We start from the raw sequence: 27848 nt of genomic DNA, 5'->3' as shown, positions 1-27848 counted from the left end.
TTTGTGGTGGGGTATGTATTAAATGACAACACAAATACTAATTCCCAAATGCATATTTTAATGAAATTTGTTTAACGATACACAGTACCATGTATCCACCATAGGAATTTACCCCCAAAAAGCAGGTTTCATATTTTTAAAAATAAACTTATTTTTATTATAAATTCATAAATAGATGAATGTAAAATATTAAAAATCACTATAGTATGCAAGCTTGCTCCCTTGTCTCCACATTCCAAACAATCTGGTCAATATCATAAGAAAGCTTAAATGCAAAATTGTTACCAGAGAGAGAAATGTGAGGCTTGCATCTCTTCATGGAAACATAGACAATTAGCAAGCGATCTGTCATAGTAAATGAAGACTACTTTCTAACACTGGAGTTCTCCAAACCTTTAAGTAATTTTGGAATGCAGTGAGTGAATTCAATATGAATTAGAGCTTTTTGCCCCTAACCAAATGTGTAAGCCAGACTCTCTTGAATGCTGTGGATCCCTGGGCCACTGGATTTTCTAACCATCAGTCATCAAGTGAGACACTATTACAAAAGAGGGAAAAAGCACTGAGCACAATTAGGATCTCAAAAGTCTCAGCATTTATCAGTGTAGATTTACAAAATAATAATCTTCCTCTTCTTCAAATATTACAAATAAGCAATCCACCTTTTCTTCATTATAGGCTGAATTCACAACTTTGCTCCACCTCACCCATAAAATATGACAAGTGGGCCAGAGTCTGATCTCAGTTGCTGGAGTTATACTTGGTTTTTACACTGGTGTAATCACGAGCTATACAGGGCTTTGAATTGGCACATTTGTCATTCAATTTGGGATTTTCACTCTATTCCACTTACAATTTTACTGAGCAGTTATGATGTTCAATCCTCTAGGAAGGGGTTCTTAAACAACTGATGTTATTTTGTCAGCATTATTCTCCTCAGTGTATCAGTCCTTGCTGTTAAAGCAACAAATATTATTTTATCAAGTATGAACTGCCTCCCATATTTAAAATCTTTCCAATTTTTTAAAATATTCATTTACTTAGTAAAAAATGCTTATTTATACACAAGGGTTGAAATAAAAATGGGCTGGAAATGAATAATACAAAATACCAGACACCCTTGTCTTCTGAGCTCTGCTTTTCATCTTAAGATGCGCAATGTCTTTTAATAGAATCACGTTCTGTTAGTGCAAAACCTTTCCTAACACAAGTCATTTTGTACTGTACTCTTAGGTCCAGACTTTTAAATGCAGATAGGCACCTAGTGGAATTTTCAAAAGTGCTTAACAGCCTGACTCCCATTGAAAATCCCACTACACTCCTATTTCAGTTTTAGGCATCAGCACACCTTAAAAAGAAAACTGGCCTTTATAGCCTTATCTTAAAAAAAAAATAAAAATAAAAATAAAAAATAGTCTTCAAATTGCAAGTACAAGTTTGTATGCCCATGTTTTTCAATGCACAATTTTTTCACACCCATGTTCTTGCAACTTTGGATGCCCAAAATCGCACCCACTATGTCCTCAGAGGAATGCATACCATCTGAGAACATCAAGTGAATCTGAGAATCAAAGGGCAGAATTTCCTACTTAAAGCAAGAAAAGAAGCAACATCTCATGGCCTCTTTTTCTATTGCAGAAAAATGACACTGACCTTCACCTACTCAGGAGGAGACTGAAATTGCTGCTGTCTGTTAATTTACTGTAAGGAGATTGGCTTTTTGGAGTGTCATTATTAATTATGGAAGTGATTCTTGTCTAAGTATCCCTGCATAAATACATGTTTGGGTGCATCAAACAGATGTAACTAAGGGGAGAAATACACACTTTTCTAACCTTAACTCTCATACATAGTTTTTCTCTGGGGACTTGGGGTTTTTTAAAACAGAAAGGGGAGGTGTTATTTTGCATTATCAATTGTCAGAACTGGCATTACATATGTATACACTTTTACAATTTTGGGTGGGGTTGGGGTCTCCAGGGGCCATGGTCATTAAAGCAATAATTCGCCAGGTAAAAGGGGGTGGATGGGTCTCTTCCCACAATACCACAACACTTGTTTATGGCCCACTGGACACAGCTTCCCACCATCGTGAGAGCTGTAGGATTTTGTCCTTTGATAGCTGAATGTGTGTAGTCTAATGTTGGAAATAACTTGACTGAGCTGCAATGCTTTAAAGGTGACTTGCAAAGACTTGTTTAAATAAAATGGCTTGCACTCTTTGTTCCCTGTAATATATAAAGGAAGCTTCAAAGACTGCCTTAAAATATTTTAATTTTTTATATCAGGAATATCAAGTCTGATCTCCCCTCGTTTTGCTGGAGCTTGTTTGGGGGAAGGGGCCTGTGGATATTAGGCTCTCTCACCTCATAACTGAAGGGGCTAGGGATGTTAAATATTTAACACTACATTTGGAGTTAAAGAGATGTCAACAAATGCCAAACTTCAAAACAGGCCCCTTCCTAATTATTCATTTTATAAGCTCTTGTCATATCCTAATTCCAGTACTTCTCCAGCACTCCATGGAGTTCCAGGGTAGACAATGCCTGCATTTCTAATGTAAAAAAAAGCAAGTAGGAAAAAACAGTAACTGAATGTGTGAGGTGCTTAATCCTCAAGAAAAGAATTTTCCTCCAATTTTGTGTTTAAATCTGTTTAGATGTAGTTATTTAACAGTCCAAAGAAAAATCCCCTCGCATCTGATTGCTGAATGCTGTGATGTTATCATGCTGGTTTGCATTCCAGTGTCCACAAAAATCTTAGAGGAAATACAAGGCAGCAGTTTTGGGCAAGGACTCAATGTGTACATGTTCATACACCACCTAGCATGAGGAGTGACAAATACAAATTATTTGAATTTCTAATGTACAAATTTCTGGAGGGTAGGGATAGGATACAGAGGGACCTAGACAAATTACACAAAAGCAATCTGATGAGGTTCAACAAGGACAAGTGCAGAGTCCTGCACTTAGGACGGAAGAATCCCATGCACCGCTACAGACTAGGGACCGAACTGTTAGACAGCAGCTCTGCAGAAAAGGACCTAGGGGTTACAGTGGACGAGAAGCTGGATATGAGTCAACAGTGTGCCCTTGTTGCCAAGAAGGCCAATGGCATTTTGGGTGTATAAGTAGGGGCATTGCCAGCAGATCGAGGGACGAGATCATTCCCCTCTATTCAACATTGGTGAGGCCTCATCTGGAGTACTGTGTCCACTTTGGGCCCCACACTACAAGAAGGATGTGGAAAAATTGGAAAATGTCCAGCGGAGGGCAACAAAAATGATTAGGGGACTGGAACACATGACTTATGAAGAGAGACTGAGGGAACTGGGATTGTTGAGTCTGCGGAAGAGAAGAATGAGGGGGGATTTGATAGCTGCTTTCAACTACCTGAAAGGGGGTTCCAAAGAGGATGGATCTAGACTGTTCTCAGTGGTAGCAGATGACAGAACAAGGAGTAATGGTCTCAAGTTGCAGTGGGGGAGGTTTAAGTTGGATATTAGGAAAAACTTTTTCACTAGGAGGGTGGTGAAGCACTGGAACGGGTTACCTAGGGAGGTGGTGGAATCTCCTTCCTTGGAAGTTTTTAAGATCAGGCTTGACAGAGCCCTGGCTGGGATGATTTAGTTGGGGATTGGTCCTGCTTTGAGCAAGGGGTTGGACTAGATGACCTCCTGAGGTCCTTCCAACCCTGATATTCTATGAAAACAGAAATGTCCCCTTCTTAAAAAACAAAACCAACTTTGAAGAGGGCACAAACCTATTTTTACCCTTTGCTAGTCCCCTTAAAAGAAATAATCTCCTACCCTGATCCTAGTTCCCAAGTATGCACGGGTCATTCTCATTTTACCATAAAAGACAGCATTTATGTGGACATGAAGTTTCCTATCCATTTTTTTGTGTAGTTAATATTTTTGAGTAAATTCAAAAGAAAATCCATTGATCTGATAAACAGAGGGATCCAGTTCCAGGAAGAAGTTAAGGATTGGCTATCCTAAAGCAGTGCTTAATTTGTACCAGGGCTTGCCAGGGTTGGGCCCCGGCACCTCTAGGCTTGGCAGTTCATAGCTACAGCACCCCTGGGGTTGGTGTGTCAGGTATGAAAGTAAAAAAATTGCTTGAGCCCTGGCACCTCTTTCATTACAAATTAAGCACTCTCCTAAAATACATAATAGACCCTGTATCTGAATGCTTGAATCACTCTTTGCATCTACCACCTCAAAGGATTCCAAAACTTATTCCAGCTTTGGTGTAAGCATGCAGGTGTAACATTATTACCCCAATAACAAATAAGAGCTAGGGTTGCCAGTTTTGGTTGGACATATTCGTGGAGGTTTCATCACATGATGTGAGCTTCAATTAAAGATTAATCTTTAATTCCTGGAGACTCCAGGACAATCCTGACAGTTCGTCTGAAAGCTGTTCCTCAACAGAATGGTCAGCACTAAAATGAAACACTGAAAAATCTAAAATGAGCTAAGGTTTCCAAAGGCCTACAAATCACTTGAGTGCATGGGAAAGAATTGTAAGGTCTGATTGGTCAATGACACACTTCAAGCCACCTTTTTCCTTCCAAGTATTACATGTAGTGCCTGAATGTTTTCCCCTCTCTCTACTTCTAATGCGTGCCTGTGCACAGACCTGCCTGCTTTCAACTTTATCTCTGACGTTATTTCAGTTATATAAAAATCTCCTTTTGACATAAAGGAAAAGATGCTTATGTCAGGAAGGACACAATGGAAGTAGGTTCAGTTTCAAACATTATTCTCTCCCGACCATTTCACCTCTAGACTTGGTGCAAAATGACCTGACTATACTGTCCTTCAGCGCATGCTGCAAGATCTCCCCCACCCCCATTTTTTGGTCACATTTGGCGGGGGGGTGGAATATACAGAGAACCAGGGAGTCCAGGATAAAATGGAGTATTTGTTTGCTCTTTGTCTGACTCTGGTAGGATTTTGTTAAGGGATGAGGACTGACCGGAGTCTGTATCAGTTCTGTTTTTTATTGAAACTAAATGAAATAAAATGGAGCCAGAATTCAAAAGCTCAATGGCTTTACATGGAGGGATCTGTAAGACTCAACTCCCAGTTATTTTGAGCAGATATTCAACCCTAGTCATTTACACCTGTGAAAAGTCAGTGTAAAATGCTACCTTTCTCTGACCTGATAGGGTCTTGTATTCACTTTGCACTGGTGCAAATGGCTGCATAAGATTTAGTTCTGCCAGGGAAGATCTTCAAAGGCACAAAGAGGAGTTTGGGGGCTTAACTGCTCTTTGTGATGTTGAAATCTGCCCTCAAAGTACATTACAAAGTGGTCAATTAAATCCTGGTGATGCTGTGACTGTGCAGGCCAAAGGGACTGCCCATGCACTCTGAACTGAATACAATACCAGCAGGGGGAAATACTGCCAGGGCAACACTTGTGCCAGTCCTGCAACAAACAAAGTGTCTTGGGATGGCTAGTGTGCAGCCAGCAAACACAGGATGGACTATGTGTACTGCCTAATTTGAAAGATAGCATGCCAAGATACATTAGCTAGAATCTTCCAGTAGCTTCATATTGTTACCAGTAAGTTTGTAAGGTTTTCTAGGGGAAAGATGCATGAGGGTAACCACAGGCTAAATATCTCCTTGCAACAGATAGCTGTCAATTGAGAGTGTGCACAGTACAATCGTACTTCACGAGGTCTGTAGGAAATGGACAGTAACAAACAATGTAAAACTGGTGTTGGAAAAGAAGCTTTACTCCCCTCCTGCCCCCCAACCTATTTACAGACAGCTGCTAATCAACTTCACAGTGGCTTTCAATGTGCAGTGGTGAAACAATAGTCAAATCTCTCTTGCCTTTGTTACTCAGCCCTGGTCTACACTACAAACTTATGTTGGTATAACTGTGTCGCTCAGGGGTGTGGAAAATCCACTCACCTGAGCGATGCAGTTATACCAACCTAAACCCCAGTGTAGACAGCGCTCAGGGAGGTGGCACATCTTCGCTACAACAGGCAGCTGCACTGATGTGGATGTGCCACTGCAGTGCTCTAAGAGTAGACAAGGCCTCATGCCCCGTAGAAGCAATGGCTTAGACCCAGGCCTATGGCTGAGGAGTACCCAGAGCCAGCTCAGAATGGGGCTGGGCCTTTGTGCTCCCAAAGCTGAAACAGTTGTATGCTGGTCAGTCCTGCAGTGCATCTGAGCAGCCTAAAGGCCCAATCTAAGGACTAGTCAGGTCTGGAATAACTTAGAGCCCTGGAACATTGCCAGAGTGCATTATCACTTTTGCTCTGCCCCTTTCCCCACCTGTGCCTTCTACACTATGGCTGTGAGGGGAAGGTCCTCCACCACAGACTGCCTGTGTGACTTCGGGCAAGTCACTTAGGCCCCGTCTACACCACTACAACCTAAGTTACGCTACTCCAGCTACGTGAATAATGTAAGTGGAGTTGATGTAGCATAGGTCGACTTACTGCGGTGTCAACGGAAAACGCTCTACCGTTGACTTACCTTACTCTTCTCGTTCCAGTGGAGTACCAGAGTTGACTGGAGAGCACTCTGTGGGCAATTTAGCAGGTCTTCAGTAGACCCGCTACAACGACCCCCGCTGCATCGATCGCAGCAGTGTCTATCCCCGGTAAGTGTAGACATAGCCTTAGTCTCTCTGTGCCTGTGAATTGGGATAACACCACCTCTCTACCTCACAGGGGTGTTGTGAGTATAAATCCATCGAAGACTGAGAGTCATTGAGATGCTATGGTAATGGAAGCCATATAAGTACCTTAGGTTTTCCATGAAAACTAAAAAAAAATCATTTTAACTCTGTCTAGATTTGTCTACATCTGGTTTGTGTGTCTGTTTATCTACCTCAGTCTTGAGCCTTGTTAATGTCGTGAATGAGTCTACAGAGGACAGGACTAACAGGTGCTAAACTATACCTTCCAATCTTGGAAGATATCAGACAGTCACCTTTCCCTTTTATTTTCCAGCTCTCAAAGAATGGTTTGTTCTCAATGAGTTTTCCTCCATTGTACAGGCTGATCTGTTAATGTACACCTGAACTCTGGGAGGCACAGTGGTTGAAGCTAAATAACTTCAACTACTCAGTAATTTATTAGCCAATAAATGCTCTTTAAATTTTAGACTTACATTATGCAAATCTGCTTGTGTGTATTACCTTAATTTTACTTTAGGGTGTGGGTGGTGAGTTGAGTTGAGAATACCACTACAGAGTCACTGGGAATCAATACCAGATGGCAAGAGACAATCAAATGGCCAGTCAGATACTGTTTTCGATTATAACATTAAATAATGGAACAATACATGGTAGGGGATAATCAAAAACTGCTTTTCAATATTGTTTAAGAATAGTGCTGCTTGAACAATTTGTCAGCACTACACAACAATAAAACCTACTGTTTTAGTAAATCTGATCTTATGCAGTCTTGTTGATAGCGTACCATTCATTATAGAACTCCAGAGGCAATGAAAAAACTGAAGTAAAGCCAAAGCTCTTGTGAAACTCCATGAAGTGGAGGGTCAGCTGGGTCCGATCCTGTTTGAGGTTAACAAACACTGCAGAATGTGACATGACCTTGACTGTAGTAAAACTGATACCATAATTAGGGAATTTTTTTCTCCAGTGTTCAGTTTTTTAGTTTGTTTTACAAAACAAGTTATTATCAGGGTTCTATGCTAATACACATTTATTTGAAAATGACACAATTATAAATATTTGCACAAATTCTGCCCATCAAAATGGACTGCATCAGCAACAGGAGATGAATTTAAAAATTACTTCTATCCAAACCAAAACAGGGAAGAGCACCATTCACACAAAGAGAACAAAATTCTGTAAGAATTCTCATTTCACTGTTTGCCATTGAATTTCACCTTGTAAGCTGTTTGGGGCAAGGACCAATGCCCCTTTTTTGACGCTCTACTGTACTTAGCACACTTCGGGTACTGCCAAAAGCAAACGATAAATACTATAAAAGTAATGGTAGGCTAAGATGATCTGCCTAAAGCAATTAATGCACTACCCAATAGTGTAATGGCTATATATTGTTTTGCTAATGTTCAACTGCCAGCAAACAGGGCTCTTAGCAAATATTTATGCCTTAAATTGTGTTCATATACTACTGAGCCACTCATTTGATGTACATCATTGCAGGTTCCTAACCTGAGATTTCCAAGAAATAGTTTTGTGCCTATAAATGTAGGGCCAAATCCTGCTCACCCTCCTCTAGCGCAATTCTCCTTTTGGTTTCAGTGGGATTACTGAAAATAAAGCAAGGAGGATTTAGCTCCTACTGCTTAGATTGCATAGCTATGGATATGACATCGATCAAAGGCTAGCTAAACAGTAAAGTCTATAAAAGGGATTATTGAAAAAGATATAAATTCTGTTTTCACGGTTAAATATATTTCAGTACAAAGAACCATGCATCTAGTGAGGATTGTACCATTACTATCACACTTAGGTGATATGTATGGTATACGCTGCTGGGGTAGTTAAAACAGTGTATTATGATCCTAAATGCTGTACAGTTGACTGATATGTGGCAAACTGATTTGGATAAATGAGGTTCCTCTCTCCATTTCTTTATTCCCTGACATTTTGCTAGGTAGGACATGCAAACTTGTATTATGGGGTGTTGTGTTTTTTTAAGTGAGAAGACATAGCTGCTCTAAAACTAAAGGACTATAGCTTTACAGGAAAATCTGAGAAGCTAAAGCATATCCTTCATTTGAAGGCCCAGTAAATAAACAACTGGTACTGTGTTTTATAATAACTTCTGACTGAAACAGACTAAGCTCTGCAGGTGGATTCTTAAACTTCAACCCTGCAGCTGAAACAGCAGGTGAACCATGGCAAAGGATTAAGAAAAAAATAAAGTGCTTGATTTATTTCTATTCGGTTGCTAAACTTAGGTCAACATTAAAGAAACTCGCATGCTTATATTCTTTAACATGATGGGCTCAAATCTGCCTCCATTTATAGTGAGTGACAAAACTTTCGCTGAGTGCAATGGGAATAGGGTCCAGGTCCTTTCTGGCTCTTGAGATATATAGCTCATCCAGGCCTAGAATGCATTATCTAAGCTACAGAAGATCAGCTGTGATCTAAGTAGTTTCAATACTCTTGTTTTTACATGCACATGAATTTTTATTAGCATGGTTTTAACAATGTAACTTGGCACCAGTCCTGCAAATAATGGGACTGTGGATTGATGTAAAGGTCCATGTGTTGGCACACCAAATTGTTGGATTTGGGCTTATAGATGTACACTAAAACTTATGATGACAAGACACAAGTATTCTCTGCTTTAAGACCTTGTCAGCTTTTCTACTGTAAGCACTTCAGAAATGGACAGAATAACTCTACCCAGCCTATTCAGGCTGATCAACAAACAGGAGAGGTTCTTAAATATATTTGCTATGGAACCTTTTCACTAGAAAAAAGATTTCAAGACTGAATTTTAGTTTTTAATCAGACCTCTTTTCTAGATTAAACTGACTTTTAACCCCTCTTTGGGGATGGAGTAGGGGGTTTGCTGTTTAGTAACCAATACTAAGTTAGTTGGCTAGAGTTTTGGAAAAACTTCATCTCCAGGGTTTAGTTACTTCTGGGCACTCAGTGCCTCTTATCTTTGGATGTAGGAGACCCTGGAGTATCCTGGAAAACTGCCCTATTTAAAACCAAAAACTATATTTGTGCCTCACCCTGCATTTCCATATAAAATAGAAATGTGAAAACTAAACTAACTAAATGTTTTAAGGCCCCTTTATTCTTACAACTATAAAATCTGAAGTCAAGTTTATCTTAAATTACAAGCAAACAGTCTACAAAACATACATCATTCTTTAGTCAACAACTTCAGTAGAAAATAGTTCAACATTTTCTGCAGGAAAATGATTTTTCTGATGAATCAACATTTAAAACAGGGTCCATGATATTAGCCCTTTCCTAGTTTCTTGGCTTTTATTCTATGTGTGGAATGGCCATAAACTGTATTCCTAGTAATAATAATAATAATCCAAATACACCCTATCCTTTTAGGTTAAGACTTTCAAAAACAACTACTGATTTTTTTTTTTTTTTAAATAGGTGCAGCAACCTGAAACACCTTAAGGAGACCTGATTTTTGAGGACGTGTACTTCTGAAAATCAGGCTCTTTTAAAATATCTTGAGTCAGGCACCCAAAATCACTATTCTGAAAACCTTGGCTTTAAACTGTAGATTTAAAAAAATCCAGCTTCTGTTCCTTTTGTAAATCCCTGTTTGTAAGGTGCTTGAGAGGGTAAATCCAGGGACAGTTGATGGCGTCAGCACTTTCTAACTGCAGACACAACATAAGCTCATAATAAAGAGCTACATCTTTAAGCCAACTACTTAGCTGGGTTATTAAAATCAATTTTAGTTAATAATGCAGACTTTTGGTCAACAGTAAAAAGATTTTTCTTGCTGAAGATCTGCAAGAAATGAAAAGCAACTGGCAACTTGTGATTGTGAGAGAGGGAATCAGAAAGATCTCAATACGTTCCTATAGCCAAGAAATCATGTTTCATACAATCCTCAGCTAATTTGAAGTTCATTGTCCCATCAAATGCCCAGGCTGTAGTTAAAGAATGGGACAGTCACAGTCACTTGTGCAATGAAACCTCTGGCAACAAAAACTAATGCTAATCACATGTGATTGCAACTAACTTTGTATGTGACCAGTTAGACATACTACAGCATTCCAAAGTCAGTCATGGCTAGCAAAGTCTGTTCAAGGCTTCTCCAGTTCTTATTTCCAGTGGTGCTGTTCTTGAGTTATGGAATGAAATGAATAAAGCTGAGGGTAAAAACTCCATGACACCAAGTAGGAAAAGGAATGATTCACTGTGCAAATAAGTAACCAAATAATCAAAGCCCTCTTTCTCCAAGAGTGAATTTAAGAAACATTAAATGTATTGACTCATCTTGCTAAACAAGCAGGCAATCGGTATTGCTCAGGCTTATTTCACTATTTGAATGATGATTTTTTAAAAATCAGTGAGACAGCCCACTTAAGCTTGTACCAACAGTATTTAGCGGTCCATGTGCCACATTTCATTTTCAAGGGGAGAGCTTCCATGGTGGTACAGTGTCTTGGACAGAGGACTGCTGCTTGGTCCCGTGTTCAAAACATTCAACCTTTTGATACTTGAAACACCTTTGCTACAGTCACTGTCTAACCTGTCTGGTGTATGTGGTCATTGGTGGAATGCTGAGAATTTAAAAAGACCCTATCAAGGTTGACTGACCTAAAGGCAGAAATAGTTACACCTTTGCCAGCTATCCCATACTGAAGGGTTTAGGACTTCAGGTAGGTGGTGGTTTCTTGTGTAGTTACCTTCCCCTGCCCTCCAACAAACAGATCCATGCTGCTTCCCTCAGATTCATAACTTACTGAGAAGGTTGCAGCAAAGAAAATAATGGGGGCAAATACAGAGTAAATGTCAAGGAAGGTTGAACTTTCAGGTCTAAACCTCAACAAAGTCCCTTTTTAAAAGTAAAAGACAAAATCTTGATTGCATTGGTGTCTAACGTCTACAAAAATGCTGGTCTCTCAGGAGGAGGATACAGCTACTGTGCTACTCAGCCTTAGGGGGAGACATCCCTCTAAATTCCAGTACAGTCAGGGATACCACCTAGCTTATATCAGCAACCGCATGGCCCCCAGCCTTCTACTATGTCTTTGCTGTCAAGTTTGATGCTGTCTGTGTTTTTCTCATTGAACATGGGGCCTCCATGCCTTATCATGAGCTCCGTTGCCATCTTCTCAAAAGCTTCCTCCACATTGCTGGAGTCTTTCGCAGAGGTTTCTATGGCACAAATGATATCGTAGTGTTCAGCCAGATTCTGAGCCTCCTCCAGCTGAACCTCTCGAAGGTCACTTAAGTCAGACTTGTTTCCTGGCAGAAGAAAGTGGAATTGTTTACAGATTAACTTTTTTTATAATTACTGATGTCTGTGCAAATGTTCAGGAGGGGGCGTGAAGGAGAAGAGATAGTAGCAGGAACCATGGGAGTGGGGCAGGAGTTCAGAAGCAAGAGCCTTTGGTGAAGCAGGGAAAATGGGCTGGCGGTCAAAGCCAAAACCGTTGCAGGGGTGGGGAGAGGGAAAGGAAGGTAAAAGTGAGAGCGAGTGCAAGCTGTTGGTCAGCCTGCAGGAGCTGGATGCAGAACTGTGACCCATGTTATTATATAAAATTAAACTAACATTCACTCTTTGGACTCTCAGACTACAATTTAGTCTTCTGGTGCTTATATATATATATATATATATATAGCAGCCATGATGACATAGTCATTGCCCTTGAGAAATGAAATTACACACAGGGACTGACTTTTCAAAAATCAGGGGTCAACTGTGTGCCTAACACTCAACTTGCACATACAATTGCGGTAACTGAATGTACAAATCAAGTGCACAACAGTGCATGCATTTTCACCCGTGCCTGACTTTGAAATTCAGATCTACAAGAACGACACTGAACAGTGAGTGAAGTCAGAGAACGCAAGGTCTACCAGGGTTAATAAAAAGTGAAAAGCAAAGGAAACCTCCTATCTAACATAATATGAACTCAGTAAATTTTAAACTTCCAGGAACTGTCGTTTGGTGTGTCTGTACCTTGTCTAGCACAATGGGGTCCTGGTCCATGACTAGGGATACCAGATGGTATGTAATACAAGTAATAAATAATAACACAATGTGGTATAAATGGTATATGCTGGACTGAAGCCATGACTGAAGAATGGAAAATACTGATTCAAGTACACAATATACTCACCAGAAAGTAAAGTATTTAAAGGACAGAATGGTAGGCTGGCAGTCTCAAAACTAGCGCCTTACAAGTTGGGAATAAACATGTCTGCTGAGGCAATGATTAATAAACAGGAGAGTGGAACCCAGAAACCTCTTGAGTTAGAACCTTGTGTCTGACAGTGACTTCTCATAAACATATGATTGAACTTTATTCCGTCTGTTCTGACTTCTGTAAAAGGAGGATAAAACTCTTACCTGCCTCACAGAGGTGGTCTGAGTGGTTAGTGTTTGCACAGTGCTTTGATGCTGTATAGTTTTATTTGAGTTCCTCACTCATCCAGAAAGGGATTAATTTCCAAACTCACCAATCAGTAACTGTACTATGTTGGAACCAGCATACTTCCTCACATCCTCAATCCAGCGAGGAATGGACTGGAAAGAGCCTCTCTTGCTGATGTCGTAGGCTAGGATTGCTCCATTGGCGCTTCGGTAGTAGCTCTGTGTGATGGTTCGGAATCTCTCCTGCCCTGCTGTGTCCCAGATCTGCAACTAAACAAAATAAAACATGCAGTGAGATACTGGCTATTCACATATAGGGAACTGGTCTTGCTTTTCAGGTTAAGTCCTTTCCTCCTGAATGAAATGTGACTGGGTCAGGATTTAAACACACACTGAGCTCTGCTGGTTAACAAGACAGGAGTTGGTTCAGTGACCTTATAGAAAATCTATGCACAAACGTGGTGCTTTTTAAAATTTCTCTTAAAAAAAATCCTGTGTCCCTCAGCTGAGATGAAAATTATGTATTCAGGGTAACATTTTCATAGTTGGCTGCCTAAAGTTAGCACCAAAATCCATAATCAGGCACCTATGTAAAAGTGACCTCATTTTTAGGAGTGCTCATATTTCCAACTCCCTGTGAAGTCATAAGGAGCTCAGAATGCTTGGTACTTTGAAAAATCAGCCTAATTTTGCCTAGATATCTAAATATTTTACCTAAAAATCTTCCCTCCACACAACTAGGAAGATAAAGAGTGTCACAGAACTGAATGTCTGTCAGCCATCCTCTTCATTTATGAGGCTGAATAGACATTATGCACAGGTAGTAACAGGCCTGTCTAAACTGTAATGCTCTCGCTTAAATCCAGTACCATAGGAACTGCCATCCCATATCAGATTGACGGTCCATCTAGACTAGTACGCAGTGTCTGAGTAGTCAGCCTGGGATGCGTCAGAAGAAAGTACAATAAAACCGATGGTGGACAGTATAGAATAACCTGCTCATGGAGGAAGTTTCTTCTTAAATCCTGTCATGTATTGGTGGTCTTATCTCCTGAAGCCTGAGAATTTATCCCATACAGCTTTTTAATTTAAAGTAACTGTGGATATTCTCATTCACCATATACATTTCTAATCCTTTTTGAATGCTATCAAGCTCAATATATAGTAGCAATGACTTCCACAGTATTTTCTTTTCAGTTTAAATCTGTTGCCTTTCAATTTCATTAAATGTTTCCTTTTCCTTGTATTCTGAGGGGGTAAATGGGAGTCTCTAGTTTACTTTCTTTGTACTATTCATTATATTATGTACCTCTATCATGACTTCTCTTTTTTTTGTCCCCTCTCTAAGGTAAACAGTCTTAGTCTTTTCAATCTCCCTAGACATGGAAGTCTTTCCATTTCTGAGCCCTTCTATTTCTTTTATATTCTTTTTGAGATGACATGACCAGAACATAACACAGAAATCCTAGTCAGGATATACTCTGGATCAGTATTATTTTCCATACCATTCCTTGTGCATCCTAACATTGTGGCTGCATTTTTTTGACCACTGCTGCATAACTGATCAGAAGTTTTGTTTTTGCTGTCTACAATGCCCTGATCTTTTATAGTTAAAATTAATCCTTCCAATTAAAAGGTTATTAGAAATCTTGGTTAGAGAGCATTTTCAGAGGAGTGGAGAAGGGCAGAAGCTATATTAGAACACATCCAGGATGGAGAAGAACTCCAGGCAATGGTTGTCAATGATCTGGAAATGATGGATGCTATGTACGTGGGGCAGTAACTGGAGAGTTGTAGGTTATGTAGGTAGTTTGTGACAGTGCTGGGAACAGAACCTTAATCTCTGAGAAGGAAGACCCATACTTTTCCCACTAGACCATAATGCCTTTCATGGGTTCAAATCTCAGCACTTGGTCAGGCCAATTGTAAAATGAAGGTAATAATGCTAACCCAACATTGTGGAGAGCTTTGAGATCTCCCGTACAGATGAAGAACCACTATATAACTATAAAGTGTGAATTATTAGCCACACTTATCAGATAACGTAATGAAGAGTGATTTACCTGTGATGTGACTTTCGGTATGTCTATACTGCAGCTGGGAGTGAACCTCCCAGGCTGGGCAGATTTACACTAGCACACTAAAAACAGAAGTGTGGATGTTGCTGCACTAGTGGAGGCTTGGGCTAGCCACCTGAGTCTGTCTACCTGGACTGGGAGCCTTGCTCTTAGCTGCAGCGTAGACATCCCTTAGCAGGTTAGGCAATGGCTTTGCGGTCAGGCAACCTAGGTTTTAGTCCTGGGTCTCATTACTATGGGCCCAATCCTGCACACGCTTCTGCATATGAGTGACTTTACTCACCCATGTAAGTGTTTGCAGGTTCAGGCTTCAGAATGGTCAGAGTTCCTATGCTATTCTCAACAAAGGATACAGACCCCAAGTTTGACTTCATTGGTAGCTCAAATAGTAACACAACAGATCTTCTCCTAAGCCTCCTCCCTATGTTCGGTTGTTTCCTTCTAGAACCTCTTGGTCTTAGCTCCCTAAATCCCTCTACATTCCTATATAAGGACTTAGGTAGCCTCTTGCAGGACCCTTACATTGCTGACTTTTTACCAGTATTACAATGATTATAGGCTGTGCTGTGTGTGACTGATTTACCTTCCTTGGGATCTTGTATCTTGACAGCTATATGCTGAGAGAGGAAGGCTATTATTTTGACCAGCACAACTCACCTCTTTTAATTTAGGAAGGATGGAAGGAAGAAAGATTAAGTAAAAACTCACCTTGGAAATTCTAAAACTCAAACAACTTCATTTAAAAAAAGTTAAGGTTGCTAAGTGGCAACACTGTTTTGTTTAGACAGCATTACTAGAAAACCCAAGCACTTCAAATCAAGGAAATCAATCGTTGATCCAAACCAAATGCAGTTTTTTCCAATAGTCTCAAATACATACACATACAAAATCCTGTTGAAAAAGAAACACAAATACTCTCTATATGTACACATTAGTCAGCCTCAAATGCAAGTCATATATATAATTTTATGAGGAATCGACAGTTACACATTCTCCCATTAAATTACATATGCAACATCATTGGCAAGAAACAGCAATTACAATTTCTTTACCAAAAATTGTACTCTTAATAATGACTGTTTCTCATTTAAAAGCATCCTTGAAAAAAATGTAAACACTAAAATAAAAATAAATACATAAAGGAACTGTACGATCCAGGGATCATTGTTAAGGATGTGATAAAATATTTTATATTTCATAACAATGTTGTGTTCACAATATTGTGTTCACAGTGTAAGAGATGAAGCTCTTAACTATTTCCTTGTTAAGTGCTTAGGTTTTGTAAATGTGATAAGAAGGCGCATTTGTCACTTAGCAACCTTAACTGTTGTTTAAACAATTTTTGTTTTTCTAATTACATTGGCAACAACTCACATTAAGACAATGAGATAGAGAAGTTGGGGAATAAATACATGGAGAAGGCCAAAACAGCTATATATTGAGAGACTGGCAGGACGTTTTTAAGCAATGATCAGCAGGAACAAGTGGGTACAGGAGAGAGGATAAATACTCACTGTTCTCAGAAAGTGTGACAGGATATTCTTATTGAACAAAACAGAGGAGCTGCCCTTGTCACCCGTCCTGTGATACTGAATGCCTATTTATTACATGAATTAGTTATTTTGGTCTGTTTTTCGCTTTGAATTTTGTGGACACCACAGGACTTAGCACTGGCTGGCACTGGGCTACACTGTGCTAAACAGAGTGTACTACTTTGACACACAACCACCTACTTGTACAGGAGCTACTCCTATTGCAAAAATAATGAGCATACTGCACACAACCAACAGAGGTTTCTCCTATTCTTTATTGCTGCATAAAGTTTAATGGCGTGAATGCTGAATAACTACCAGATAAACTGGGTAAAATGCACATCCAATGCTGTGCATGTACACAGGTATGTTACTTTGAACTATCCCACAGTGATGCTAAAGCAACAATGAAAGAGAGCTTTTAAAGACCAGTGGAGAACCTTCCCCCCTCAAACCCCTCTTTTTCCTTTAACATTTTGATAGCAGATGGATCAAAATGTTACAAAGAATTTTGCCAGCTGCAATTACAAACCACACAATCCAAAAGAAGATGGCACATCAGGTATCCCTCAGGGATCGATGTATTATCATTACTTAATATTACACAAGAAAACAGAAGTGATTGTAAAGAAAGCCTGGGAATGGAAAAATACAAACAAATATATACCATACCATCCACATATTTCAATGTGGATTTAGCAATTCCATATACATTAGGAAAAGGGTTACCAATATTTAATGGAATCCATCAATACTCTCTTGTTCCCTACAGCAAACTCTCTATGTTCCAAGCAACAGGGCTGACCAAATTCTCAGGTCACAACCCCTCCCCAAAGTCCAAAGCCTGGTTCTTTTGTTTTCTTGAGGGACGGGACAGAGCACAAATACCTAGGGTGTTCCCCCCCTCACTTTTATATTCCAGTCACCCTTTGAAAAGCATTTTCCTGGGGGTTACCCCTAGATAAAGTTCCTTCCCACTATAAGGACAGAGAGACATGGAGTCTCGTGGTAAATGAGCTTCCTTGTTGTTTGTTAAAATGCAGATCGATCTGTTCCTGCCCCCTTTGATTGCCAAAAAATGATTACTTGACTGGTGATTGCCAGTCAACGTTGAAGCCACTTGGCTTGAGTCATTAGCTTGTCTTTTGTCCTCGAGAAACACGTTTACCTCCTCCCCAGACTTGTCTGGTAAATACATTTCAGTCATAATTTTATCTTATGTTCATGTCACTGTCACTGTATGTCATGTCACTGCACACATTGCACCATGATATTATTGACCAGTGAATTATTAGTTTTCAAATGATACCTCACAAGGCACATTTTGTACGAAGATTATTACAGTGCTGTATAGGGTGTGATTACATGGTGCACACATGATTACTGGTCACAGCTAGCCTCCAAGAAAGCTCTGATTCAACTAACTGAAAATGGACAAAGTTTACATAATCTTGTCATTGCAGAAAATGGTAAGTTTATCATTGGACTTAACAATACAGGATTAGGTCAACATATGTCGTGCAATGTACATTTAGAAGAGAATTTTATCTGTGAAATAAGATAGCAAAATAAGCATCTGGAACTTAGGCTTTTGCTAGATTTTAAAAGAGCAATTCCAAAAATTAAGCACCCAAAATAGCTTTCCTGAGGGTTCAGCTTAAAGGTTACAAGCAAACAAAAACATCTGGGGTGAGCACAGAGGAGTCCATTAGCCAAAAGAAATAAACAGAAATAAACCTAATCACATCTTTCTAAACATTCCTGATCTACTTACACATCTGGGAGTTCCAAGTAAGCAGTTCTAGGTATGATCTGATGATTTATCTGGCTTAAAGCTTCTCAAAGCATAACTGTTCCCCTCTTTCCCGGAGGAAAAACAGAGCAAAGGGGAAGTTTTTTACCATTTTAAAAAGTTCTAGCCTTCCCATTGGCTCTTTTGGTCAGGTGCCTACTCCCTTTCCTTCACCTGGGGGACTTTTTTTTAACCCTGTATAGGTAAAGCAAGCAGAGAACAGCTACCAAGGGGGACTTTATAGCTAACTGGCTCACTGGGTGTCCATTAAAGGGAGCTGCCCCACCCCCTTCATTTATCACAATTCCTAAATAAGCTGGAGATAGTGGGGATGCATGTTCACTTTGTTTTTGCAACAGCATCAGTGACATTTCATCTCTAGGAAGTATTTAATCGTTTAGCACCACAAACACAGCGGGGGAGTTTGCATGTTATGAATCCTGCAGAGAGTAGAAACTTTCATATAATTTCTTTGGTAATGGATGCAAAGGGTGCTTCCTCCTAAATGATTCTAAGCCAGCTTACCGTGTTTAAGCCCTTTCATATCAAATGGCAAACAACAGGATAGATTTCAGTACACCAGCAAATTCCTGTATGTACTTGGAAAAAGCTTTACCAAAACAATTTTTGTAACTTAATCTGTATGATCTTTCCCAACAAGAACAAAAGCAAGGTTTGATCAGGCAAGACCTCCTTTCCACTAATGCATTTCAATTTAAAATTCTATTAATATACAGAACAGCGAGGGGAAATAAATGAATCCTCATCCTGTCATGTGACATTCTAAAAGAAAAGAGGTGCCAGGCTGAATTCCAGTTTGCTGGGAATGTTGCACTCCTGTTTTCTCCAAAATCAGGGCTGTCAATTTCATTGAGGAGAAGGCCAAATTCTGCCTTTGTTTATGGTCTCTGGGCTGGAGTAAAAAGAGATCCAGGGAGAATATGGCCTACATATAGTAATTCAGGCTGAGATCCACAAAAGGACTTAGGTGCCTAAGATCAAAATTTAGGCACCACTGATACTCAAGACCCTGCTCAGCTGCTGCCTAACTCTGGAGGTGCCTAAAATCCTGCGGCACCTACATTTTTGGCATAAAAGTCCCCTAAGTTTCTGCTACTGGGCATGCACACAAGGTACGCAGGTGCCTAGCTCATGCTGAAGCCCCAAACCACCTCAGCATCCTCAAAGCAAGTGAAAACAAGCATTGTCTGGCCTACGTTACCTGCAGAGTCGGATCTGGTAGGCATCCTCAAGCACGCCTGACTCTACGCAAAATGGTCAGGGGTGAGAAAGAGGGCCTCCCTGATAAACTTTAGTTCAGTGCACTCACGCAGGAGGTGGGAGAAGGAATTCCCCCCTCTGCTTGAGGTGGAGAAGGAATTTGAGCATGATTTCCCACCTCTCAGGTGAGTACCCTAACCACTGGACTCTACAGTTATGCTAACTTTTTCTCTGGCCCAATTAATGTACTATGTGGAATGGCTTCGACAAGCGAGACTGAGAGAGCCCCACATCAGACTATCCCAGAGCTCAGGACATATGGGAGATCCCCCCCGCAACCCTGCTTTTGTGTGGAGTTGGGTACGCTCTGCTGCCATTCTAATAAGAAATGGCTTAGGCGCCTGACACCAAAAGAGGGTTCCTGGCTGTGGATCCCAAGCAGATATAAGTGCCTCCTTCCAGCTCAGATTTAGGCAACTAACTCTTTGAGGAGGTTCGGCTTAGGAAACACTCCTCTCCTCAGTATTTGGTTTGGTGGGTCCCCACTGGCTTTTGTAGATCCCATTCTGAGGTGATATTTCTCCCCTGCATCGTAAAGGGAACCTAGGCACCTAACTTAGGGTCCGTGGAGGACATGACTATTTCTGTCCTTTGTTTCTCTTCCTTCCCTGTCTTTGTGTCTCATCTGTTCTTCCCTCTATTTCTTTCCGTGCTGCAACTCCCAAATCATAACCCCTGTGACCTTCCCTCCCACTGTTCCAATTGATTAAATGACCAGCGATTAAATAATTCATGTTGCCACTGATGTGACAACTCATTGGGCTTTAGATCGGACACTCCAGATTGGGGTGAGGAAAATGTAATAATTAAGTCACGGTGTGATGAGGTTTACAGACCTCTTGCTGAGACTCAGGGAGTGATGGAGAAGTATTGGTCCAAGATGGCCCTGTTTCTCAGCAGCTGCAGAGCATGCTCCAAATGTTAAGACCTGCTTAAATGGGGACTCTGGCAATCAAGCCGGGGAAGAGTGAAGAAGGGGTTGTTTGCAAGAAGCAAGCCAGTTAGTAGCTTCTTGGACAGAAAACTTTACAGGGAAAGGCTCTGGACTGTGAGTAAGGCCTGACTGGGCAGCCAGGGGCCGCCTGACCCCTCTTTCTCTTGTCTTCTCCCTGATAAGGGGGAATAAATGGACACTGAGAAGGGAGCTTGGAAGCTCCCATTGACTATCTGAATAGTTGAGACTGTCTGAGGCTGAGCAATCCTCTGCTGGGAGGGAAGCAGAGTGCTGTGACCACACCCCAAACAGAGGAGAGAAGAGAACAGGGGAGGCAAGAAGTGGCCTGGGGAGGCTGGCCTGCAGTATCAGCTAGAGGGGACTTACAGCCAGTGGAGAGGGAGGGCCTGGGTTCCCCTATCCTTCTCTCTGCCCTTTGTTTGACTGCGAGGATCCTGAGATTGCTGGGGGATGATAGATTTTCACTCAGCTGTGCGGCCCTCAGATTGCCCAACAAAGCCATCCTAGGACTTTGGGGACTGTTGAACTGCAGCCTGCCCACTAGGCATGCTGGTCCCTAAGTGATGTCCACAACACACAGTTTCAGGCTGTCTGCAGATTCAGGCAGATGTCACTGCACTAGTTGTGGTTTGTTCACATTAGGAAGACTGTCACTGCAGCCACAAAAGCTGAAACTTCCTTTTTTCTTTTTAAATGAAAGCTGAGAATCAAAATATATGCCATGTGGGCCACACAGAAGCATCATGTAGGCAGAATCCAGTCCATGGGCCTATGTTTGACACCCCTGCTCTATACCTTGTGTGAGCTCCACAATTGTGAGTACATTATGTAACATACATAAACGGATGATGAAATTATTAATTAATTCTTAAATAGTGATATGAGACAAAGCCCAATAACCAAAATGTTGAAGCTTTGAATTTTTAAAGAATATTTATCAAACCAAGGAAACCCATGAAATCACGTCAAAAGGACTTGAAGGAAATCATAATACTGACTCCAGTCCTTTAGACTTCATTGAGACTATCTCCTTTAACTGAATCACACTCCCATTTTCCCTGTCTCATTGACATAAGAGATTTTATCAGCTCTGTATTTTTTTTATTTTTTTTTATCGTAAGCTCTTGGACAGAAACTGTGCCTCCTTCTATGTTTGGAAAATGACTCCCACATTCTGGGTGCCACTGAAAGTAATGAGTAACTTGAAAAAGCCACAGCAGTCTATCATACCAAGGGAGCCTTTGTCATGGATCGATTCATACATTGTAACTCTGTGTTCTAAAAATCTTTAGCTATTTTGCAATTAAATAATCAGCTATTTGGTTATTTAACAGTGCCCTAAACTGGGTGATTAGGCAGAAATTTAAAAACTGTCAAATGAAGGACTGGTTAGCTCTGGGGAGACTTGATGGCTGGTTGATGGCTTTTTCAACATGTGAATTAATAAATCCAGTACTCCATAAAAAAGGATTCACATTACAAAAGCTATTTCCCTGATTTAAAAAGAAAGCTTCTGTTGCTTTAAGAAAGACAAACGGGGAACTCACTAGACAAAGGAAATAGTGATACTGACTACATACAAAGTGCTATCAAATGAACAAAGTAAGCAAATGGGGGAAGGGATTATTTACTAATCTTTCAGGTATTACAATTTTAATTGTTACTTTTAACAACAGTTGATAAAGTTTTTAGAAGTGTGATTCATAAACTGTTGTCCCTTTAAGACAAGGACAGTTGTCAGTCTCACAGACTAATGCTCTGATCTCTCATTCAAATCTTTGCAGGCAGATTTCGTGAAGACAGATATCTAGGGGTATGCAAAGGTCAGCCTGCATAGATACAACAACAGAATTGGGGCCTCTGCTGTTTAGTGTAAACTTATTTTATAAATGAAAGCCTCAGAGCTTGTGTTGAATGAACAGTTACAGGCAAATGCACTTTGCCTGCTCATCTGAGGGCCACTACTTGTTCTGAACTACTGCCCTGCTATTGCTTTAATTTTGGCATTGACTGTTTAAGTGAGAAGATTGAGAGGTTCTATTTAGGACACAACAACTTAAGGAAATCCAACAGGTGTTTATACAGAACTTTAAAATGTATATCAGCTGATATATGCTTTTCTCACAGACCAGTAGGTGAGTGTAGTTTTTAAAATGGCCAGTCTAACAACTAATCCCAAAGATTAATGTCAGATTTAATTCATGTTTTTTTGTAAATTTCCAGCCAAAATAAGTCACTGTTAGGTAACCTAAGGGAACTTTCACCTGTGTAAGTGATAAGTAAACATAAACAAAGGAAATTTTGCTACCATGCTAATAAGGATTTGCAGATTTGTATTTTGTTATCTCTCTCAAAAGTTTTCTATTGCTCCCTCAGAACAAACTACTGTTTTATTGATGGGAGTGTTACCATTTACTTCAATAGGGAGCAGTTAGACCAATGCTGAACACTCTTAAAATCCCACCATCTATCCTCATAAATTTTAATCTGGTTAGAGGGATACAGTTAGGTCTTGTATACTATAGTTGTATACTACAACTTTTAACCATACTGAATTGGGTTGCCTGGCACTGTTGTTGCTAGAGATCAGGCCTATGTTTTTCATCTTTAATAGAGCTGGTTGGAAAAAAATCAGATGAAATGTTTGACAGAGACTGTTTTTTGACAAAGTTCCAATCAGGCAGGTTTCCTGCCACCTCGCCCACCTGGCCAGTGCTTAATTTGTAACAAAAGAGGTGCTGGGGCTCAACCAATTTTTTAAAATTTCATAACTGATGTAGCAAGCCCAGAGGTGCTGGGGCTGAGCCCTGGCACAAATTAAGCACTGCGCCTGGCTACTTAGCAACCTGCCTATCTTGGAGCTGGCTGGGGAGACTTCAGGGTCTGCAGCAACCCACCAAGTGGACAGCCCCGGAGCTGAGACTCCATTCCCTTTCTGGAAGAATTTAGAAATTTTTGACTTTCATTCCAAATTCCAGCGACACCAAAATTTGAAATATCAATATCCTCCGTAAAGTGGAATTACCTCTCTCCACCCAGCTCTAATCTTTAAATTGGAAGTTTAAATCCAGCCCAAGTCAGTAGTGAGCAAAAAGTGACTACTCTCAAATGGCTGGCTGCTGCAGTTCCCAGTGGACAGAGATCTACCTCACAAAAACACCACATGTGGCAGCCTTATTGACAGATCAAGCAGAGCAACCAAGGGGTGACTAGGCGGGAGTGGGGGGAGGTGTTAACTCTCACTCCTTGAAGGTGGTAGGGTTGAGGCACACTGGGAAGCTTGTACTGGGGCTGCCAGCGCTGTAACTGTTCTATTTCTAAATAGAAATTCTCAGGGCTGTCAGTGCAGGACCATTCTCAAGCACTAAAGCCCCACAATGTCTCTCCTTTTCTATAAAGGCTGACTAAACCTAAAAGGCAGTGGGGGGGGCGGGGGAGTGGCTAAAATATCATTCCAGATGCCTAAAGGGACATAAGCTTTGGGTCACAGAAAGAGCCTCATTTAAAAGTTTTTTTTTTGCAGGAATAAAGTTGAGGATTCTGCAATATGTTCCTTTCTCCCCTGCCAACCCTGATCAGCAAAGGCCCAGCAGGAAGGGGCTACTTCTATAAAAGCCCGACCTGGAAATGTTTCTGGAAACCCTAAAAATTGTAATGAAGACATGTAATGTCCTAAACAGCATTTTTTTTTACAACCTTTTTGTTTGAATCCCCACCCCAAAGTCACGTTAGCTTGCACTCCACTGTGTTGTGATACCACCACTGCCATGATGGAGAATGAAGCCAGGCCCTAGGGGGTCAGGTATATGGTATGAATCTTTAGTCCATGCTGTTGTTCTGAGAAGGACTTTTAAAGATGAGTTTATGTACCAAAGGTTATAACAACAAATTGTCAATACTTCTCATAACTGCACCATTTGCTAATAATAATAATTAATAATCTACCACGTACAAGACCCCTATGGAGACTCCAATCAGTAGCAGAACTCCCCAGTCACTGTGAAGTCAAAGCAGCACAGAAGTTATCTGGCATGAGCATCTGAATAGCCAAACAACAATTATTTCAATCATGTGTAGTAAATGTCCTTTTGTTTTAAGGCATTCTGTATATAGGCATACAATTGGCCTACCTTTTCAAAAACCTCTTTTAGCTCATCTTTTCAAAATGGAAAAACTGCCATGTCTTGCATGATCTCAGTGGAAATGTGTTAACATGTGACATCTGTCAAAGCACATGTACAGGCTTGTATGCTCATAGGCTGTGAGATGCTGAGTATATATAGTAAGAATAAGGAATCCTCCCTGCCCTTGCCAGAATCATCACAAACTGCACTGAAACCAAGTTTGTCAAGTATGTAAGGCCTATGAGTTTCATGATGTCCCATTTAACTCCAAGTTGTAAATTTGATTACAAAATGAAAATAAAATGCCTCCCTATTCTCAGCCTCCTGCAACATCCTGAACAAACCCTATTTAGATTAGATCCTCAAGAACTGAATACCTCTAGGTAAATTTCAAATCCAGAGATGGATCCAAATTTCACAGTCACTATCTTAATAGGCCAAACAAAAGACCCACATCCAAACATTTTCAGAGTCTGGGCATGTTATGATCTCTTGCTCCATCTCTAATTCAGACCAAAACGTAGAGTCAACTAAGGTATGTCCACTAGCTGGATCTATTAGTAGACCTTACTAAATACATACTGTAGATTAATTTGCCTACAGTAATGCCTATTCGTGCTGAATTAGAGATTCTTTTTCTTATTGTCAGTACTTCTGCAATACCTAAGGAGTCTGGTTTAGACCTGAGCTGGAGCTGCCTAATTTTCAGTGTCCCTAGCAGAGATACCTGGCAAGAGAGACACATTTGTTACTTTGTGTTTGTCCGGCATTTAAATTGAGCCAAGTTTCAATCTTAGAGGGGAAAACCCCACTTCCTGTGCCTCCTAACTTGGTGAAAAGCAAGAAAGAGGAACTAATATAAGATTAAAAAAACCCCAAAATGATATTTTTTGCAGGGTGACTTGAAACATGAACTGCTTACCCCAGCTGTTCAGACAGAACTGGAACCAGAAAGACAAAACACCTGCAAAGGAAGTAAATGCCCTTATCTTTGAACTGCCCACAGAAACCATACTCCTTACTGTAAGCTCATCATTCCTCTCCTCCCAATAACTTTGATCATTCTTTTCTGCCACCTTTTTCCTACTTGCTAGGATTGTTGCCCACTCTGCTCACCAAAGCCACTCTGAAGGAAGAAGCATTGATTAGAGGACCTGGCCCCCTACCTTGGCACACAGCTGTGAGACAGACCAAAATACAATTGTCATTACCATATTTATATAACTCTTTCATATTAAAGAGGCCCTAGCTCTATGCTGTGACCAAACTGAGCTCTGCTCAGCCCTTGTGGGAAAAGGAAGGAAACGAGCAAAGATGGCTGCATACTACCTGGATTCTGGAGGTAACTGGATGACTGGGCTAGTCCGCAGAATAAATGAAGCAGCCCCAGGGTTTAGGCTGTTCAGCATCAAAGAATAAACAGTTGGAGTACAGTGTGCTGCAGCCATGCTTTCCCTCTTCTGAATTGCCCCAAGAGATGGTCTGCCACTTCTATGCCATGGATACAAAGGGGCTATTTCCCAGTGGGTAGATACGCCAGTTTTCTTTGGCACCTGTATGCCCACATAGCTGATATACACAGAATGAGGAGAGGCTAGAATTAAAGCCACTGAGTCATTCTGTTTTGTAAAAAGGATCCTCCAAGTGGCTTTGTGTGTGGTTCCTTGTACACTGGGATCTCAAGGTGACAAAGTGCTTAGGAAAAAATCTTAGTTTTAAACTAACTACCAGCCCTGCAGCTTCAGTCTGGGATCTGAAATTCAAGTTGTGTTCTTTCTAGCTTGTGCATTATCACCAATAACCTGAACCAACTGAGATTATGTATTTTACTCAGTTGTACCTGAACTGTCTTGAAGATTCTGCAGTTAGAACTTAACTAATGCTGCTGAGGTGTGAACAGAAGCAGTTCAGTTAACTGTGCTATAGTTGACTCCTAGGTGGTAAACGCTGTGAAGGTAAACTTATTTTTGTCACACACATATGCAGTAGATCTTTAGAGTAAAAGAAAGGCATCCCAGCACAGAGCATTGAAATGCAGTCACCTCTGCAGGGAGAGGTGGCAGTTGTTTCATGGCAATGCGATAGCTAAGTTTAGGAAAAAGTACACAACTTGTTTGTAGAGATCTCGCTGCAGAGGGAGAGATGGAGTGAACAGGCATGGGGCAGTAATACGCTAGTGCTGTGATGTTTGCTGCCAGCCAGGATATCCTCTTCCTCTCCCCATCCTCCAGTAACGGCACTGGTTTCTCTGGTCAGGGCAGCTCAGCGTTTACGTGACAGCCACCCTACGGGCTCTAGTGCTCTCTCCACCGCTGCTCAGGTGACCACATGGTACCACCTGACAAAGGCCACTATATGAAATGCAGAATGATACTATTTTCTGACAGCTGTCTCCCTCCCTTCCCGTGCCCATGTTCAACTTATGGTAGAAACCCCCACCTCTGGGTGCCAGTTTTGACTGGAAACCAGGCTGCTAGGATCAAAGGCTGCTGAGTGCCCCTGGGCGGATATGGGTCCTGGCTTTTTAGGAACCACCTGAGGGGCATCCCTTCGGATACAGAACGGGGGTGGTCCCTCTCCAGAGCTGTCTCCTGTGCCCCCTAGGTTCCCCCCAATGCCTCGGAAGCTCTCTCCCGCCTGCAGCCCCACGGTTCCGGCTCTGCCCGGCCCACCTTGACCCGCTTGCCCTGGATCTCCAGGCTCTTCATGGTGAAGTCCACGCCGATGGTGCTGCCCTGGCGCTCGGCGAAGGCCCCGGTTTTGAAGCGCTGCACCAGGCAGGTTTTGCCCACGCTGGCGTCCCCGATCAGCACCAGCTTGAAGAGGAAGTCGTAGCACTCCTCCGGGTCCGGGCCGGGGCCTGCCGCCCCCAGCGCCGGGGGGCCGGGCATGGCCTGGCCGGGCTCGGCTCCTTCACCCTCCGCAGCGGGGAGCCGGGCTCTGCGCAGCGCCCGTCGCTCCGGGCCTCAGCGCCCGGCCGTCAGCGCCCTCCCCGCCGGGCGGGGCCTCGCC

At 41.3% G+C, this 27848-nt stretch overlaps 1 protein-coding gene across 3 annotated transcripts; it reads right to left on the bottom strand.

Annotated features, from left to right (window-relative positions):
• Nucleotides 1–41: 41 nt before the first annotated feature.
• Nucleotides 42–27848, bottom strand: RAB43 (RAB43, member RAS oncogene family). 3 transcript variants are annotated; one of them, XM_037904314.2, is made up of 3 exons: nt 27509–27827; nt 13161–13338; nt 42–11942 (listed from the first exon to the last, which is right to left on the bottom strand). In XM_037904314.2, exons 1-3 carry the CDS (start codon nt 27725–27727, stop codon nt 11689–11691), a joined length of 651 nt encoding a protein of 216 aa, XP_037760242.1. In that variant the 5' UTR covers nt 27728–27827; the 3' UTR covers nt 42–11688. The 3 variants fall into 3 exon arrangements, with proteins under 3 accessions (XP_037760242.1, XP_007056562.2, XP_037760243.1); XM_007056500.4 differs by having other exon boundaries at nt 13161–13344; nt 27509–27825; XM_037904315.2 differs by lacking the exon at nt 42–11942 and having other exon boundaries at nt 13208–13344; nt 27523–27848.

The sequence above is a fragment of the Chelonia mydas genome, chromosome 7, assembly GCF_015237465.2.
Source record: "Chelonia mydas isolate rCheMyd1 chromosome 7, rCheMyd1.pri.v2, whole genome shotgun sequence".
NCBI classification, from domain to species: domain Eukaryota; kingdom Metazoa; phylum Chordata; order Testudines; family Cheloniidae; genus Chelonia; species Chelonia mydas.
Note: the sequence above shows the minus strand (reverse complement) of the source record. Positions and strands in the feature narration are given on the sequence as shown.